The 18,635-nt window shown below is 38.2% G+C and overlaps 1 protein-coding gene across 2 annotated transcripts in view; it reads right to left on the reverse strand.

Moving 5' to 3' along the window:
• LRP1B (LDL receptor related protein 1B) overlaps positions 1-18,635 on the reverse strand; it is a 741,350-nt gene that overhangs the window by 439,636 nt on the left and 283,079 nt on the right. For both annotated transcript variants that reach the window (XM_068949290.1, XM_068949291.1), the window contains one exon: positions 9,588-9,725. In XM_068949290.1, coding sequence (XP_068805391.1) covers positions 9,588-9,725 — 138 coding nt within the window. The remainder of the gene's footprint in view (positions 1-9,587; positions 9,726-18,635) is intronic.

Below are 18,635 nucleotides of genomic sequence, written 5' to 3' on the forward strand. Positions count from 1 at the left end.
GTTTCTGTACTCTAAAGAAACAGGGGAGATTGATGTTAATATCCTTGCTCTGTTTAAAGTGTTTGAACTCCCTTTTCCAGGAGGGCCCTAAATCCCCCGGCCTGATGAGCTACCAAGAGAGACTTTCTCGTTCAGTGATTCTTCATCTCAGTGGTACTTGAGTGCAGAACGCACTGGGCAGAAGTGCCAACAGAAAAGAGCAGCCTTTCCCAGAAAACTCTTAAGAGGTTAAACACTGATCAAAATCTGGAGGCTGCTGCCTGCTCTGGGCGTGGTGTTGAAACAAGGTCTCCTCGTTCTCAGATATGTGCCATACATACTCGGCTAGGCATGCAGATGTTCTGTAGGTGCTTATGTATTCCAGGTGGGACCGTGTCTACCCAAACTCCTACAAATGGCCCACTTTGGTTAAAAACACCCAAATAATTGTTGAGATGGGAACGAATGAGAGATTAAAACTTCCTCATGGGAATGAGACTAAACGTTCCTGGAGCTTCAAGTATTTGCTCTCAGAAATGCTTAACTGTATATTCCATGTAGAGGAGCACCATGAGGAGCAGAAGCAGCCCCCACACAGAGCACCTTATAGTTTGCTTATTCACCTTGGGAAGATAAGGAGCTGGGAAGTCAAATCCCCTCAGGCAGAGAGTAAAAGAACTTGAAACCAAGTCTCATAATTTAGCTTGGCTGAGGACTCCTGGGGGAGAAAACTGACAACTCCACTTCTGACAAATAATGTGATTCTAGCCCTGGAATTTGCTCTTTCTTCCTTTTCTGTCTTCAATTTGATACCATTCTGTAAATTTAGGTAGACTTTATGAATAGCTTTAGGGGGACCAAAAGCACGTTTTTCAGCGAATGTATCTTTCACTTAATTTTCTTCCCCACTTCAAACACCAGGTTGCTCAGTTATTCTAAAACTGTTGATCTGAGTGATGAATACAAAAATAATGTCACTGGAATAACAGTCTATGGAAATGTAATAGTGATGCCTCTTATTGATGGATGGGTGCCTCAGGTCCCTTCTTCCTCATCAGATATAATTGTATTATTAATTAACGTAATAAATATTAATTGAGTTCTTACCCTGTAGGTCTGGTTTTAAAAGTCCCTATATATTCTGATAACAAAAAGTTGCTCAAAAGGAAACCCGAAAAAGTGTTACTGCTTCTAAATAAGATTTCAGTAAGTCTTAACTGCTTTTCTTTCCCTGAATATTGGTGACAATAGCAGAAGATAAAGCTCATGCAATCTTTCTCACGATGCCTGAAGGTTACCAGTGTTTCTTAAGGATTTGGTCGCAGGCCCTAGTTTCCCCTCTCTGACAAGCTGTCTCCCACGCCTTTACACCAACGATGCAGTTAAGACACGCTCTGTGATGTGAATGACTGGACCCCAGGTAGCAGCTACAACTCCTGCTTGTGGGTCGAGCTCACATGGGAGTCAGTTTTTTTCGTAATGTGAATATATCTAGAACTTTTCCTATAGAGATTATGCCAAGAGTATTTATCTTCACAAAAGTACCTTTAAAATAATTTGTACATGCATCTTACATTTCTTACGTAGGACAATTCTTTCAAGAAGCTGTACTTGGAAAAAAATAATCAGGTAATTATACACACTAATCCACAGAAAGATAACATTTTTTGAATACAACTGAAAATGTGATGCTCATGGTAAGAGCTAGGATGGTTGCTTATTTTCTTCACTCGACAGAGAGCACCCTCAAAACAGTAACAGCAGGGAACATCGCAGCTGGTAACAATAAATACCACTTAACCCCAGTCCCTGGAAAGCAGAGCAAACCTTTCTCCCATCCCTCTACTGCAGCTTCCTCAGACACAGCTAGCGCTGTGCAGATCAGGTCTCTTTGTCCCAGAGCATGATCCAGCTAACTATCCTGCTAGCTAACTGTCTCGTTTAACTACCATGGTCTAGTTTAAAATACGACATATTTAAAATGTCTGCCACACTTTATACATTTTATTACGTAATGGAATCATAGAAGAAATGAAATATTTGAGTTAGAACCTTTAATCTTCTCTTTCATGAGGAAGATTAAAAAGAAATCCGAAATCCATGGTTCAAACATTCCATTCTGCATTTCCGTGTGTAAATATGGTTCCCACGACCCTTAAGAAAGCATATGTATTTAAAACACTGGCAATACACAATACACAATATTGTACACAGACTATGTCCTACAGTAGTTGATGATCTGTTATCATTTATTATATATGGTCAAACTTTTAAATTCCACATTTAGTTTGCCATATAGACAATGCCGGTATCTTAACAGTGGTCCTTTTCTGAAAAATCAGGTTTCTGCTGGATTTGTTTACTTAATAATAACAGAAGTAGAAGAATTCTGAAATATAGAGCGACGAGTTCCCCGTTTGTCTTTTCTCAGTCTTCATCATTGCCATCTCCTGTTCTTTCTTTTCAGCTCTTTCTTCTTAATTTCAGCATTTGCTTTTCCCAGTTCTTTGGCCTAAAAACGTCTTTAGAAACAGCCTATTAAAGGTGGGATGAAATCTCATCACTCAAGCTTCTTCCACTGCTATATACTTCTCCTGCCAGCCAACTTTAATTTGCTTTCCTACAATCGGGTTTTGTGATAGCAGGTTATTAAATCACCAAGCCCATGCCTCCATTCTCCTGACAGCAGAACAGACTAAATGACCTTGCTAATTTCAGTGAGCCACATCAAGCTCAAGGTGGGAAAAACAATAATGTCCCACAAACTGCATAGCTGCATGGTGAAATGAGGAGATATAATAAAAAGAGCAAGATAAGCCTCCCCCAGACAAATGTAGTTATTTACCAGCAACTCTGATCCAAAGCAAAAATACCCATGAACATGAAGGGAAGCCATCACCAGCACCTAGGCTGGTTGCCCACAGTGCCTTCCACAAGCAGGGGTCAGGGCCTGAATTCTGTTCCTACAGAAATGAAAAAGCTACGCCTGGATACAGATCAGCTGATGTTTTCTAAAATTTATTTACACGTTTCTTGTTTTCTTGCAGAATTACACAGATCAACAAGCAGAAATTTTGAACATGTCAAACTGAATTAACTTTCCCTTCTTTAACCAAATCTCCACTAAATTTTGGAAAATCTAGACAGATGCAATCTTCACCTCATCTAGATCCTCACTAATTTAATCTCCAGAGTCCGAGGTGCCGTATCCCCCCTGCTCCTTGGAGTACTCCATGCGATCAGTGTGCCGTAACTTGCTGCACACGTTATGCCCTCATATAACAGGTTTCAAGGATTTAAAAAAAGTCTCAGTATGTTTCTGCCATATCTCAGTAGTCTACCTCAATATCCTAAAAGACTACGTTTCAACTCGCTTCTCCTTTGTTTGACCAAGAGGATCACATCAATTTTCCCAAAAGAAAAAAAGATACTGTCTTGGCATCCTAGGCAAACAAAATGTGTTTCTCTTGCAAACGTATAACAGCAGATACTATAATATAAAAAAATGAGTCTTTAGGAGAAGTCCCACACTTTCTGTTTTTCTCCTGAGAAAAGTCTATACAATTTAAATTGGAAGTCAGTTCTTACAGTGCAGAAAAAAACTACAATGTTTAGGAAGGAATACAAAGGTTAGTGTTTTGTGGCTCAGTTTCAGATTTCATGATATCCTGCAGGATTTCACAGGCTTTTTATGCAATAAGAAAATTATATTACATATCCTGCAGTAAAAATGGCTTTATCTTGAGAAGACTTGTTACCTTGCACATAAAGAAACTGTTTGATGCTTTTTAGTTTATTCCTTACACTTTTTTCTCTTTTTCTGACTTATAAGCACAAGTAAAAGGTTTGATGTGGAGCACAGTGTGATTGCAGGAAGAATCACTCTGAATGCTACCTCATGGTTTCAGCAGCCCCACTGGTATGTCAGCAGCAGCGTGACATTTCCTGGGGGTTCAAGGATTCAGTAACCTGATGTCACACTTTGCATACTGCAGTCTTAAAAGATGACTGACTTTAAGCTTGTCAGAATAAACCAAACGAGTTTACAGGGATTTCTTTTGCAAAAGGTGTGCACTATTTCTGGAAAATTCTCAGGAGGAAATTAGGGGACCATTTACAATTTACAGTTAGGTTTTCTTTGTGACTTTGCTACACAAATTGAGAAAATAAAAGCAAAGAAAAAAAAGATATTTAACATGAGGATCTAAATGTAGCTCTGTAAGTTTTCAATTTTGTAATGCTGTCTCATTCTTGAAAGGCCTGAAGTTTCCAAAAAATTCTGAAATTTGTATTTTCCCCTCTAGTAAACACTACTTAAAATTTTCCAGTGCTCCAGCTGTAAAAGTGCCAGAATGGATAAATGATTCTGTAATAGCAACATTTATCTTCATCTTATGGTAACAATTCATTCAAAAAGCCTAAACAGAAAAATAATACTCTGATGATAGACTGCTACAAAAAAACATAGTAATTATTCAGCAAAATCTTCTGTATGTGTGTTCTGGATTTTTTTTTTGCTAAATGATCCAGTTTGTATTTTTCATTCTCTAAAGATTATGGCTCAGATCATGGTTAGCAAAGATCCAAATAAACTAAAGGCTTGGCAGTATTCTATCGGATCTCAGTTAAGTTCACACAAACTTAAGCTTTTAATTGAAAAAAAAATCTCTCAAGTAACCTCTATGATCTCGCCTAGACTTTCTTAATGAGTTAAGGACTACTAAACCACGTTAGGTTTCTTCTAGTTAGTGTATCAGAAACAGTTCAAGTTATTTTCATGACATCTTCAGTCTTCTGAAGGAAATGCAGATACTACTGCGTGGCCAGGTTTGTCTTGTCAGTGATGTTAAACAGGGGGACAGGTAGAGAAGCAAGCAATTACCTTATGAGTGACCATCAAAATAACAAGCACTTTAACAGATGCCAAAACCTTGCTATTATGATTAATTTCAATTTGAAAGCAATCTGAGTAATCAGTGTTTCAAGTGGGAAAAGATCCATTCACGTGCTTCGTGCAACTCTGACGTCAGTGGGGAGCTGCTGCAACACAGAGCCAGGAAGAACAACGACAGCGCGAGTCCCAAGCTCCCCGAGCCCCGGGTCCAGCGGCTCCTGATGTACTTTACTGTGAATGTGTATGCTGGAGAGTTGTACATGAAGGCTATTAAAGCTGTTATTATTTTGCCTTTTCAGCTACTTTGGATGAAGTTCCGGTAGGGTATATAGAGTGTTCTGAAGTTCCCAGTGTATATATAGATATACATATGCGTATACATATAATAAAACAATGCCCATAAAAATGCAAAGGATACTGCAATATAATGCAAAATATACTTCAACTTTAAAGTCAGAGAATCAGCATGTAATTAGTGCCTGCACTGGGCTTTTACCTGTGCCTCTTTGATTTTGTGTCAGTTTTGCTCCTTGGTAACTGTTCCAAAAATATTCTGTATCTTTTATGATATTTTGGCTTAGAGATATGCAAGGTATTTGTGCTAATACTCTCTTTAGTACATTTTACAGTATTCTACAGTATTTTCTGGCTTGAATATCTAGAATTTTAGCATAACTATTCTGGCCGTCGTAAGTTAGCTAACTGAAAAAAGAGATATTTCCACATTCTGAACAAGTTTTGTTTCTCTACAGCTCTATCTCAGAGATAAATAGACTGAAAACTAATTTTGGCATATCACTTTCAATATTTTGCTAAATATGTAAGAAATACTGATTTATAAAACTGTACAAATGACTTCTATAGCCCCATAAACAACCATTTCTGAGATTCATAGAAATGTGATTGTAATTCTTAATGATTATTTAATTCTCCTCCCTATACCTACTCAAGGCCAGGTTACCCAGTCTATTCTTGATAGATATTTGTTTAAGCTGTTCCTAAACAGAACAGAAAAAAAGAGATATTGTAACCTTCAAAAGACCCCAAAATCAGATGCTGGAGGAAGCTGAAGCGGTGTGACATCTGCTTTAACCTACTGCAGCCTGTCCCAGTCCCCTATCAGCAATACCCGCAGCGAGATCCCTGCGCGGGGTGCTCAGGGATAAATAGTGCGAAGGAAAGGCATGGAGCTAACAGTTCAGCTTTTAGTAATTCGGCGACTCCCCTGTGGCAGAGGAATTCTCAGCTCATTGCTTGGCTGAGCTTTAAAAGTGGCTGAAAATACAACTGAACTAAAGACATGGCTCTCAAAAGAAACCTGAAGAACTGTGCTAAAGAGAGAAACGTAATTGTCAGGAACAGCTCTGGATCGGTCCTCCAGCAGAACTGCTCAAACCGGCATGCTCTGGTCTGGTTTTGGCACGTATTACCTGAGCCTTATCAACCCTCCAAACACCTGATGGGCACCAACTACCACCGACATCTGGCTGGACTGGTCTGGGGGGAGCGAGCAGGCGAATCTCAAAAAACTGAGTAGCCCCAGCCTACACTTTGTAGGAGAGGTTAGCAATTACTGTAAGCCCTTCTTTGTGCTTTCATCCTCTCTAAAGCATTCTTTAATTAGTCAAAAATAGCAGAGAAACCAAAATGACCAAATACAGATGTCTTATCAACGTTACATGTTGTGAGTTTCAAATAGCTTAAGTCCACAATCAGTTTTAGTGAACTAAATACCTCTTCTCCTTTGAAGAACACTGAAACATATAATATAAAATAACCAACATAATACGCGATTTGTTATTCCATATTGCCACAAACCCTCCTGAATTTATGCATTAAACTCACCAGCAAAAATGTGTTTGTGATTGAAAGAAAAGATGACAAGAAAGGAATGTCACTGTCTTTACTACCATTTCCTTGGCATTTCACATACATTACCACACTGCAGACACAATCATATTTTCACCTACCCAGGGAAAGGTGCAGTCCTGAATATATCCCTCAGAGATGATAATATAATGAATTAACGTAAAGAGTGTTAAACTTAGAGAAAGAAATTCCTAGAATACCTTCACTTATTGAATGTTTGTATCTTATTAGTTCTTCACCATTATTAGACGCTTTCACCCTTACGGAGTTGTGACCTGAACGCTGCAATGGTCTGTGCATGATCACATGCCCCATAATTCAGACAGTGACTTACTTTTCTACTGTACGGACTTATCTGCCCAGAATTACCAGTATCATTAGTAACAGATTATTTTAACACAGTCAGGTCTGTGAACACGTGAGTTGTTTGCAATCTAATTCTTAAAACTACTTTACCCTCCTGATCAATCACAAATTTCCTAAAAAAAATACTATGAATAATATTATTTAGAAAGTAACATACTTGTCATATTTATCATTAACATCAAGAGTTAAATATTCTGATAGGTTTCTGAATCAACTTTTCAGCTTTTGGCTTCACATATCCTCTGAACGTACCACTTGTAAACTCATTATTTAGAATGTGCATTAACTACAGAATGCATCAACTATTTATTGTTCTGATATATTTTATTTATATATAATACACACACACACACACACACACACACACACACACACACACACACATATATAGTATAACCACTGCTATATTGCATTCATACCAACTGTATGATACATAACAACCCTGTTTACAACACATTAGCGGTACTTGTAAGCATCAAACTACATGACCATAATGTAAAATTATAATTTCCTATATTCTTTAGCTTTCTTGACAGGAACGTGTCCACTAACACTCTCAAGAATAGCCTCTACTAAGCACAGCAAAACTGGTAATTGCTACTAGAATTAATGAGTTGTTTACCATTTACTAGATGAATTGCTGGGAGACAACTTGAAATTCTTGATAAAAAAACTAATATTAAAGAACTTTGTCATACACATGTGCTGTATGTTTTAGACTAAATGTTTATTGTTAAAAACTTAGTATATTTTACTAAATTTTATGATATTTTATTAGTACCAACATTAATTTTACCATTGGGAAGTTTTCATATTCATATATGATAATAAAGCAAGGAGTGGGAATGAACGTGAAGCTTACAAGGTAGATTTGAGCATAAATTAAACGGGCATGAATAAAGACTAGTTATTTTATGTGCTACAACATTCCAAAGTCCAGACTACATATGCAAAAAGCTGCACATAAAAAACCAACACATTTAATTTACACTAACATTCGATTTTACTTTTTAGTCTACTTATTTTTCTGATTCCATTACTCTCCTGATTTGAAGACATAAAATAAAATAACTGTTCAGCACTTGAATTTTTAATCCTGTGCACCTTATTCAAGAATAATTAGTACAAATATGTGAATTATTGAGAAATATACATCTAAATAGTGGCTAATGGATGAACACTGTTCTCTGAAAAGATACTCATTTGCAACCTTGGATAGCTTCAGTGTGGGCCAAAGATTGCTTTGGCCAATTTAGCAGCTGTTCTTTTTTGATACTGAGACCAACGCTAAAATCATTATTTTGATACAAATTTTGATTTTGTGTAACGCTTCTTGAACAAGGCCACAGAAGTAGAGCCTTCAAGAAAAGAAATGATTCCTATCACTATGAATAAGATATTTTGTGTTAGTCTATATCGTCAGTTGGTTACATACAAATAACTACTTGGGGTTTTGTGAACTCAGCAGTATTATACTGACTAATTCCAGGTGATGCTCTTTTGACATTCCTTTCCTTTATATACATATATATACACACACATATACACATACATATATATATTTATTTTTTTTTTAAGAGGGCTTGTTCTTGGTACTGGTTTAGCTTTCATTAGGATAGTTTTGGAAATCTGTCCACCTGAACTTTTAAATTCTAATTTAACTTTCTGAAGTTAATTAACTGTATCTTTCACTGCATATTGTCACATTAGATTGCAGTAAAAGTTCCAGGACGTGCTCCTGGGTTTCTGTTTTGACCAGGAGACCTGTGAAGGATCATCAACAATTATTTGCCTAGCAGTGAAGTCTACTGATTGATATGGTAATGATTTAGGGTATCAAAGCTTTGAGTTTAATACGGCAGCTTATAACTGTCTCCGAGGTAGAGCTTAATAAAACTCATGAGTATTAGACCTGAGATATTAGAAAGCTGACCTCCCAAATTTATATTTAGGATGTCTCATTGTCAGCGTTAGATAACTACACTCCTAAACAGTAATTAGTTGAACAAAATCCCTCATAAAGCAAGTCCTGAAAGCAAAATAATGCTCATGGCAAATCTGAGGTCTTTTCACAGTCTTTCTTTAGTTTTTCTCATATTTGATTTTGTTTAAACAAAAGTTACACGGAAAAAATAAATTTCTGGCAAATAGTTTGTGCTGCCTGACTTTTGTTCCCTAAAAAAGATTTCCTCATCCTTCTTTTGGTATAAAGAATTCCATCATACAAAGTTAGTAATTGTTAAAGTCTGAAAACCTGTGTGGGCTTCTTACTTGCATTTACTTCATACAAGAGAATATTTTTAAAATAAACTTGAAATATACATTAAAACATGCCTCCATCAATGACATCCATTTTCATTTTAAAATATGTGTATTTCCAAGAAGAAGAAGAAGAAGTTCTGGTTCTTTTTGAATTCAAAAGTAAAAACTAGTAAAAGATCTAAGATTAAAGCATTTTTTCATTCGCAAATTTACTTACCCCGGCAATGTACTCCTTCATCATACCCATCAGAACAGTCGTAAATACCATTGCAGAGTTGGGACAAGTGAATGCATTTGTTTGTACCGATGCAGGCAATATAGTTTGGGCTACAGTTGAAATCTGCTTCGTCGGGACCTAGAAAACACAGAAAGTTTTTCATTCGTATTTTTACATCCACAAAAAGGCAGAGAAAGTTCTTTATTGCATGCCGTTTCCATTTTAAAGCTAAGTACAGCACTTCATGTAGCGGTCTCTTGTGAAGCTTTTCAGTGCATTATCACTAGTGTATTGAGGAGAATTAAAATCTTCAAATAAGGATTAGTGCAGCTAAAAAATGACAGGTTAGCTAGGATTACTTCCTACAATATAAAATATATAAAACATATATCTTCCTTCTTTTTAAACTTTATGGATGCTAAAATTTACCTTTGCAAACGTTAAAGCAGTATCACACATCTGCAACTGCCTACGGAACCACAGTCTAGAATTTCCCTGGTCATATCGAAAGAAAGAGATATTAGTATTTATATTCATTGTTTCACTATATAAATAATCCCAGATATTGATTCTTAGATATGAAATTACATATAAACTTTAAATATTTATGGCCACACTAGATGAAAGAAACTGTGCCTCTAGCCCAGGAAGCTGTCTATGAAACTGAGCCGCACAGGATAGTAGGAAGAGGATAGCAGGCTGCGATCGCTCCCTTCGGGACGGCGTCCGAGCTTCCCCTCTTGGCCAGCGATCCCTCTATAGCCTCCAACTGCTGAAGCGTCAAACGCACGGACTGCTGAGGCACTCTTTGGTTTATCTGCTTGTAGGGGGTTGACTGATGGAAAAAACAACAGGCATTGTAATTTCACATGATAAGCAGATAGAGCTTTTAACGCTCTGTAAAGGACATTTGGGGGCCTGAAGCGTTCAGCTCATGGATCATAACTGATGTGCAATATATGGTTAGCTACACAGAGGCTAGAGCTGTAGAAGTTTTTCAGGAAACAATTTAAAGCTCCCTGATTACCTGCGCCAGGCATAGTTCCTACGGGTCTATGCTAAACTCTGTCAGCTTGTTACAGTCCTCAAGGGAAATATAACCTAGGATGCAATGTGCTCAAGTGCAATACGCTTTCACCTTCTCTTTGGTACTAATTCTAAGACCAAGGATAGAAATAAAACAGGCAGTAGCTGAAAGCTCCCTCCTAAGTGGGAAAATCTCAGCTTTGGCAGATCTTGTCTCTCTTTGGGTCAGCAGGACAAAGCAAAAGAGCACGCCAGGGCATCTTACGTATTTTTTAAACAAACAGACATAGACAGTTCTTAGTATAGCCCGCTAAATAAAAATCCAAACTTGAAAAACTTGCTCCAATAAGAAAACTTTAATTAAACATTTTCACTGCTGCACTGGATGCTAGGAAGCTGTCCACCATTCAGAGCGGGGGGCAAAAAAAAAGCAATTTTCAGCGGTTTATGGTCCGCTTGCTCGTGGAAGGGTATTCTTTTACACCATTCCCATTATCGCAGCACAAGCATTACCCTTTGCCACCCAGAGTTCCTGTCCCTAGCACAGCGTGGAAGCGCCATGGTGAAAGGAGTGACATGTAGCCTCCTGCTTCCCTTCTCCAATCTTTGTAGCTTGACACCTTGTACTGATGTAGTGACACCAATTATATCCTTGTGTATCCTTGATATCTATATTACTGATTAACAGAAAAAAAATGGTTCCGTGGTACAAGGAATAAAAAGGTAATATAGACAAGGGTGAATGTGCTCTGTCTCAAACAAATTGTCTGCTTCCAGGATTAAAAAAAAATGTATTATAGCTGTATTTTATATACAGTTTTTCAGGCTAACTGCATTCCTAAGCCAAGGATAAAGGGGTCTAGATGCCCTTTGAACTGAAAGAAAAGAAGCTGGTCTCATTGTGCACTAGATTGAACGAGTGCTTAGCAAACGTAGAGGTATTAAAACACTTTACAAGAGAGATATATTTTATATATACTTTTTTCTATATTTTCCAGGAAAATTTAAAATGAATTTAAAAATAGGAGGTGGAGAGATGATCAAAATTTATTTGCAGTTAGGATTTGGAGATCGTGGTAACAAAGTCCCTTGAGAATTAGAGGTCTGACTCTGGCGCAGACCCCGGGGTAAGGCAAGACAGAAGAGGAGGGGGGAAGGCAGCTCTAGTCCCCTTCTGTGCAGCAGGGCCACTCGGTGGTTTTCTTTTTTTTGATTTGGGTTTTTGCTGTCTTTTTCTGGGGGGGGTTTGCTATATGGAAGTAGGACTTTTTGTTACATGAAGGTAGGACACCTCATCCCATAAAGCACGGCCTGCTTTCACATAAAGTTCACTACTTTATCTGAGAACTCTGGCAGTGCCCCGTGTTCATCCAGAATTCACTTAGTTTTGCGCTGTCTGTGGGCTGCTCCTCATTCCAGGCACTACGCATTTTTGTAGATGCTTGTGCAAACCTACACCATTCCTTTTTAATTGCTTTTCAGACATCTTAAGCTTCCCATTTCCTCAAAACCTGTTCTCGTGCTCTCTATTTTCCTGCGTTGAAGTTTTGAGACTGAGGAATACATGCTGGCATGTTTTACATATCAAATTCTGTCATCTGAACTAGGTGGCTTCATTTAAGGCCAAACTAGAAGAGTATACGAACTAGAACTAGAAAAGCGTATTCCTATTTTCTGCCAGACTATCAACTATGGCATATCATGGATCATTGGAGAAAGGCAGAGTTATCAAAAAAGGACAGAACTAAAGCAGCTTGGGATAGCCAAGTGCTCAATATCAGGTAGGTCACGTAAAACTGAAATATTTAACATGTATTCAAATTCAAATTTCATCAGGACTTGAAGACATCTAAAATTTAACAAAGCCATCCATATCTGATCTGCCATTTATTCACTGCATTAGAGCAAATATGAATAGCAAGTGTGAACAGAAAAAAATACTTTTTTTAAAAAATAGAGAACATTCACAAAAATAATATATATTTGTAGGGTATGTAAACCATGGTACTGCATTACTTGCATATAAACCCAAGATTGCTTCAATGTTTACAGATACAGTGAGTAGTCATATGTGATCAAGCAGAAAATTGAAATATGCGACCAAAAGTATATAAACATTTGTATTTTCCTAGTAAAAAAGATAAGTGAAAAGAACAAATCTCTTAATTAACATTTAATGTCTGAACAGGACAAGTCTGCTAAGCTCCTGTCTAAAGATTTTGGGATTTAGATTTGATTTGGTTTTAACCTTCCTGTTTTTAGAATACAATTATTCCTTCAGGATACAAAGGAACTGCAATTTTAAATACATTATCTAACTTAAAATCAGTACTATGTGGGCTTGCTAAATTAGTTTTCTTTGAGGGGAAACAGTATGAGGGGAAATGCAAATATGCTCAGAGAAGTATTAATCACAATGTTTTGTTGTCAGGAGAAATTTTATGCACCACGTTTGAAAACAGGTTCAGTTTAGAAGCAATTTAGCATATTAATGTGACTGATTAAGATAAAATTATATGTACTTTATGTTTCCTTACTTGTATGGTGCTACAGAAAGAGAAAGTAATTTTTGTTGAATTGACTTGCACAAGAAGATGAACTTCCAAAAAACCTCTATTTTATGTAACTAGTGTCTGCAAAACGAGTCTAAGAACTAACAGGTCTCAATTATCCAATAACGTCAATGGAACGAGACAGCACGTCCCAAGGGCCTGCGAGGTGACCACAGCTCCTACCATCTTCACTGAATAAAAACCTTAAGCCAAACTAAGCTCCGTGTTACCATGCGTTCAGCGTAGCAGGCACTTTTCCGACAGAATCTGAGCTAGTTGCTGCACTTTCTGAAAAGTGTAACGCAAATAAAGATGAGTAGCTTTTCATCTTGTTTACTCCATTCCCTTTTCCTTTAACAGACAGCCACTTTTGGGAGTTTCATCAAGTGAACTTCAGGAAAAGGAATTCAAAAGTGTTCTTCTTCAAAATAATCTCAATGTATTTTACATCAGTGCAAGAATGCAAAGAATGTAAAAGATGCCCGGTGTTCTTTCTTCCCTTCAAAAGACACAATAATTCCTAGTCTCACAACCTGGTGAAAAATAATCCAAACTACTGGCTGTAATTATGGTAATACACCGTATCAACATTTCAAACATTCATACCAGGATGCTCCTTGGAAGGCAGAGGGGAGGGAGGTGGCGCAGCCTACGCCTGCTCTGCCGGTGGGGGCCAGGCGGCACCCTGCAGGTCAGGACCACCAGAGGTGCTGGGAAAACCATTCTGCCTTAGAAAAATAACATCCAGCTGCTTCCACTGATACAACTGTCTCGTAAGAGATGACTAAAGGATAAATGGAAAAAAGGCTCCCAGATGTCAACCCCAGGGCACCGCTGTGGGGACGAGCTGAGGTCAGCCCGCAGGTTGGGGTCAGCGGGGCTGTGGCAGGGCTGGAGGCCGGCACCGCTGCGGCATCACAGGACAGGGACTGATGGCCCCGGGCTGGGCTGAAGAGGGGTTCGGGCCCTGGCAGGGTGAGGGAGGCCCCAGGGGGTGAGCAGGGCTGCTAAGGCCCATTAGTGCCCTCAGGGCCATGAACCAGCGAAAGCAATCAGTGCAGCCCACTAAACATAGACTAGCTGAGGAAAGGCCCAGATAGGTCTTGAGGTCCCAGAAAGGACTACTAAGTACCAAATCCACAGACGACCTGTGGACTCAGCTGCAGTTTTGTCTTCTGACAGAGTGCTGCACAGTGATGACATGAAGGCCAGGAGCCATATGGACATGACACTCAGAGTTACATGGCTCCTATCTCATTTGGACCTATGATATTAATAATGACTGGAAACTGACTGAATACTGTCAGTAATTTAACAGAAAGTGTGCTGCATGTGTGATAAGACCACTTGTGCTGCAATATACAGGAAACAATCCAATATATGAGAATCAGACCTTGCAGTTATTGGGTTCAGGCTGCTGAACCTCATCAGGCGTAGTCTGAGCACTCGTGAGAATTATTATCTGCATTACTGCCCGCCCTTCACTGACCCCAAGTGATGAAGCCACTGCTGAGCTGAGCTAGTGATAATGGTCGAGACCAGAAATATTCTCTGGAAGAGGTGACTTTGAAGCACTCAATCATGCCTGAAGAGCAGGGCCAGCAGGAAATGACAGTTGCAGGCAACCAGGAGTGGGACCCTCAAAAGGCAAAGGCGGCAAGAGCAGATGCCACAATTTCCGTACTAGTACTTGTAAAATCCCATCTCAATCCCTGCTTCTTTCCCTAAATTCTCCAGAAGGCAAGCTGTGCCCTCAGGAGCAGGCAGACTGAAAACAGAAGAACAGTGATTCATTTTGGGATAAAGATTTCTTCGGTGACTTGAGCTGATCAGGAGCTGAGGTCTTCCATTTCTGATTTGGTCATGTTATGTCACAGCTAACCACATTTTCCCAGCACTTGAGAAAACATGAGAAAACACTGCACCATGATTCTGCCGTACCTGTGCAGTATTTGGGGAATTTAGCTAATGTCTCTTCAACTAAAGTGCCCTTGCTTCAGTGGGGGGGTTGATAAAAGATAAGAAGAGAATCCTTGTAATATCCTTTAGTGGGAAAGATTGCCATCAGTGAAACACAACCTCTCTTATCCCACCAAAGCAGCATCATGACAGAAGATATCAAAGACCGGTGTCAGAAGTATCAAAGACATTTTACCATTCACTTTTGAAACGGTATTTGACTTACGTTTGTGCTTATTTGTAATCAAAACTGTATTTGTCCCGCTTCCAGCTCATGCTGTACTAAGTCTCGGATTAGAGAATGCAACTGAGAAAGTACAAGCTGATTATTTCAAAGAGTTTTTGTTATCATAGGCAAGGTATAAGTGGGTTTTTCTTTTTTCAGTAACAGAAATTACGGATGAAGATGATTTCACCACATACATTCCTTTGAGAAATATTCCTCTTAATTTAATATATAATAAGGCATAACTTTGCATTCCAACTTCATTAAGGAGTCACAAGGTGAGAACAAAAGACACTTGCAAAGACTTTAGAGACAGCTGGACAAAAGCAGACTTGCTACAGCGTACTTCAAAGATTCAAGGTCCAGTAAAAATAACACAAAAACCTTAACTCTTACAAATTCATTTAGAGATGCTCATATTCACTAACTGATGCAAAACAGCATAAAAGCTGCCAGTCCCAAGGTTATTTTTCCCTCTTTGTCTTTCTCAGGTAAGTTTTATTTGAACCTCTTAGGTAAATGACCAGGCAGTAGCCCGCACTTTTAAATAAGAGCCCAGGCAGATGACTGCGGTGCAGCCCTTTCACAGCACTGCATGCAATTTACTCAAAGTCTAGCAATTTTCTAGCAGCTCTGCCCTCAGCCACAAGAAACAATTCTTCCAACCCGTGCGACACCCTTGCAGTCTACATTTGTGCTGTGCACCAGTGACACCCAGCTCCATCCTGCTCTCGTAACTGTTTTTACGGAGTCAGCCGTCTCAACAGCGAGCAGTTACCCTGAACAAAAGCTTTTCCAACTTTGCTTGCACAGACAGGTGCCAACACTGGGAAAGGCATTTTTGTACCGCTGCCCACAGCAAGCACCAATGCAGGAGTAGATAGACTCTGACCCAAATATAAAATTGACAAATTTTATTTAAGTGCAGTTTTGAAAAATATCTTACTATTCTGACTACAGCACTCTCTAGAGAAATTTTCATATAGCAGCTACATACGTTTCCTCTACAGTATCATCAAATGGAGGTGATTAATGACTGCAATTAAGGTAAAATAGCCCAAAGTTTAAGAAAGACTATTCCATACCACTACTTTCAGCATATCTCTAGATAAATATGGGCTTACACGAAAATACTCCACTATGGCACAATACAGTACTCGGTTAGTCAAATTAATTATAATATACACAAGCAAGCTTGTGAGGCTTGTTCCTCCTTCTGAGCGGACCTCCATCAGGCTATTGGTGCCCCATCTCTACTCTCGACTCAGAGTGCTGTGGAGAACCATTAGGTTAAATTAAGTGAAAAATAAATTTAAATAAAGTGAAAAATCTTAACATCAAAGTTTAATTGATAAATTAGCTTGAACTAATGTTCAGCGTTTGCTGTTCAAAGCTTGAACACCAAAGTTGAATTGATAATCTACAATTTTAAATTTTGAAGATTGCAGAATTGATTTAAAATTTGATATCAATGCTTTAATATAGCTCTTGGTCTACAAAAACAAGCTGCCCTAATTACTACATACAGTCAAAGTAACATAAAATGTCCAATATAGATTTCAAAATGCCAGCAATTATCTGCAGTGGTTTTAATGCTCTTTTTTTTTTCTTTTGGTCCCGTTCCTTGCTGATAACCAGGGATTTAGAAAGTGCTTATCTTATAAAACTTGAAATCACAACATTTTAAAGTAAAAAAAAAAATTTATGGCCCTAACAGGCCAGAAAAGGAAAAGACATACTGTACCTTAAAGATATTTAAGGCTTAGACCTAAGCTATGGCCATTAGAAGAAGTTGCTTCTGTGGGAAAATTAGAGATTAATGGGAACAAGAGACAATTCTTCCATAATTTATTCACGGTTTTATGTTGAATGTTTGAAAATTTCCAAGAGGCTGAATATTACTAATATTTTCTTCAGTTACTGATGAAATGTGTGAAGTGCAAATTAGATGCTATATATCACATGATACCACAATTCGCTTAAAAAGTCATTTTTTCACACAGATATCATATGTACAGCATAACTCAACGTGTACTTTTAATATCAGGATTTTGAAACCCTGGGGTCAACTTATGAAAGTTACTTTAAAACTTTATTCTTTGGTACCTTACATCTCTGCAAACAAAGGATTTCAGATTTAATAGGGATCTACGGTATCACAGGTTACCCCTTAGTCATTCATTTCTGCTCTTACTAATCACTGTGCTTTATTCACCCACATAGACTCATAATGAATAGAAGTTTGGAGTCACCTTCAATTAAATTACATATTTAGCTGTCCATGAGAGAATTATAAGCACTTAGGCTACGATATGGACAGCTGAAAAGAACAGAAAAGCAAGGAAAGTATGGTGCTATTCAAGACAGAACAATAGTTGTAATCTTTGACCTCAACAACACAACATATTGTCTAAAAAATAATATTTCACAAGAAAGAATAAAACTGGTGGCAGTGAGTACATTTGTGAGTAGGGAAATGAGTGAATATACTGACTGAATCATCTCAAAACTCATGATCAAACTTAAGAAGTGAGTGCTGAAAACTGTAGAAAGCGATACTGAAACAAACAGAAAAAAAAGAGAAAATGCAGAAGATAAGAATCCAAAAATTGCTTTGAGTCATCACTGTTCTTAAAACCAGCAGATCTGCGCTGGTTCACAGCCTTAAGTATCTAGCGCGAAGTGTCTCATTCTCTCTTTATAAGCAGAAGAGTACGGCCACAAAAAGCCTTTTGGTATATACCTTCATTTTCAAGGACTGACTTTGGCTCATTGTGCTTTGTATGGAGAGAAGCAGCACAACTACCCGAACCAGTTTCCCAGATCCAGTCAAGGATTTGCATTGATCTTAGTCTGTGCTTAAGTCTGTGCTGATATATAATTTAGTTATTCAAGACTTCATAATTAACAAACATTCAAACTAGCTTCAGAAGGATGGCTTACAGCTTTGTGTGGCTTTGTAGATTTAATAGTTCCAAAGATTATCTATCTGTAAAGCTTAGCAAGCCTCGTAGTGGCACACGAAGCTCCAACCCTTACACTACTGTGATATGCTTTTAGTGTTGTCATTAGCATTATCCATGAATGAGTTCACAGGTGCAAAACACAGCATCTGGATATTGGTTTATGATGCTCTACAGTTGCTTGCTTTTTCCTTTTTGTGCGTGCATTTTCATAACTACTGGCAAAAAGCAAACAGCAGACAGGCTAAACCTAGTATTATACAATAAGTTTAATGGTTTACAACTTGAACATTGTTTGCATACAGCTAGTTTAATGACTCTC

Source organism: Struthio camelus, chromosome 6 (assembly GCF_040807025.1).
Source record: "Struthio camelus isolate bStrCam1 chromosome 6, bStrCam1.hap1, whole genome shotgun sequence".
NCBI classification, from domain to species: Eukaryota; Metazoa; Chordata; class Aves; order Struthioniformes; family Struthionidae; genus Struthio; species Struthio camelus.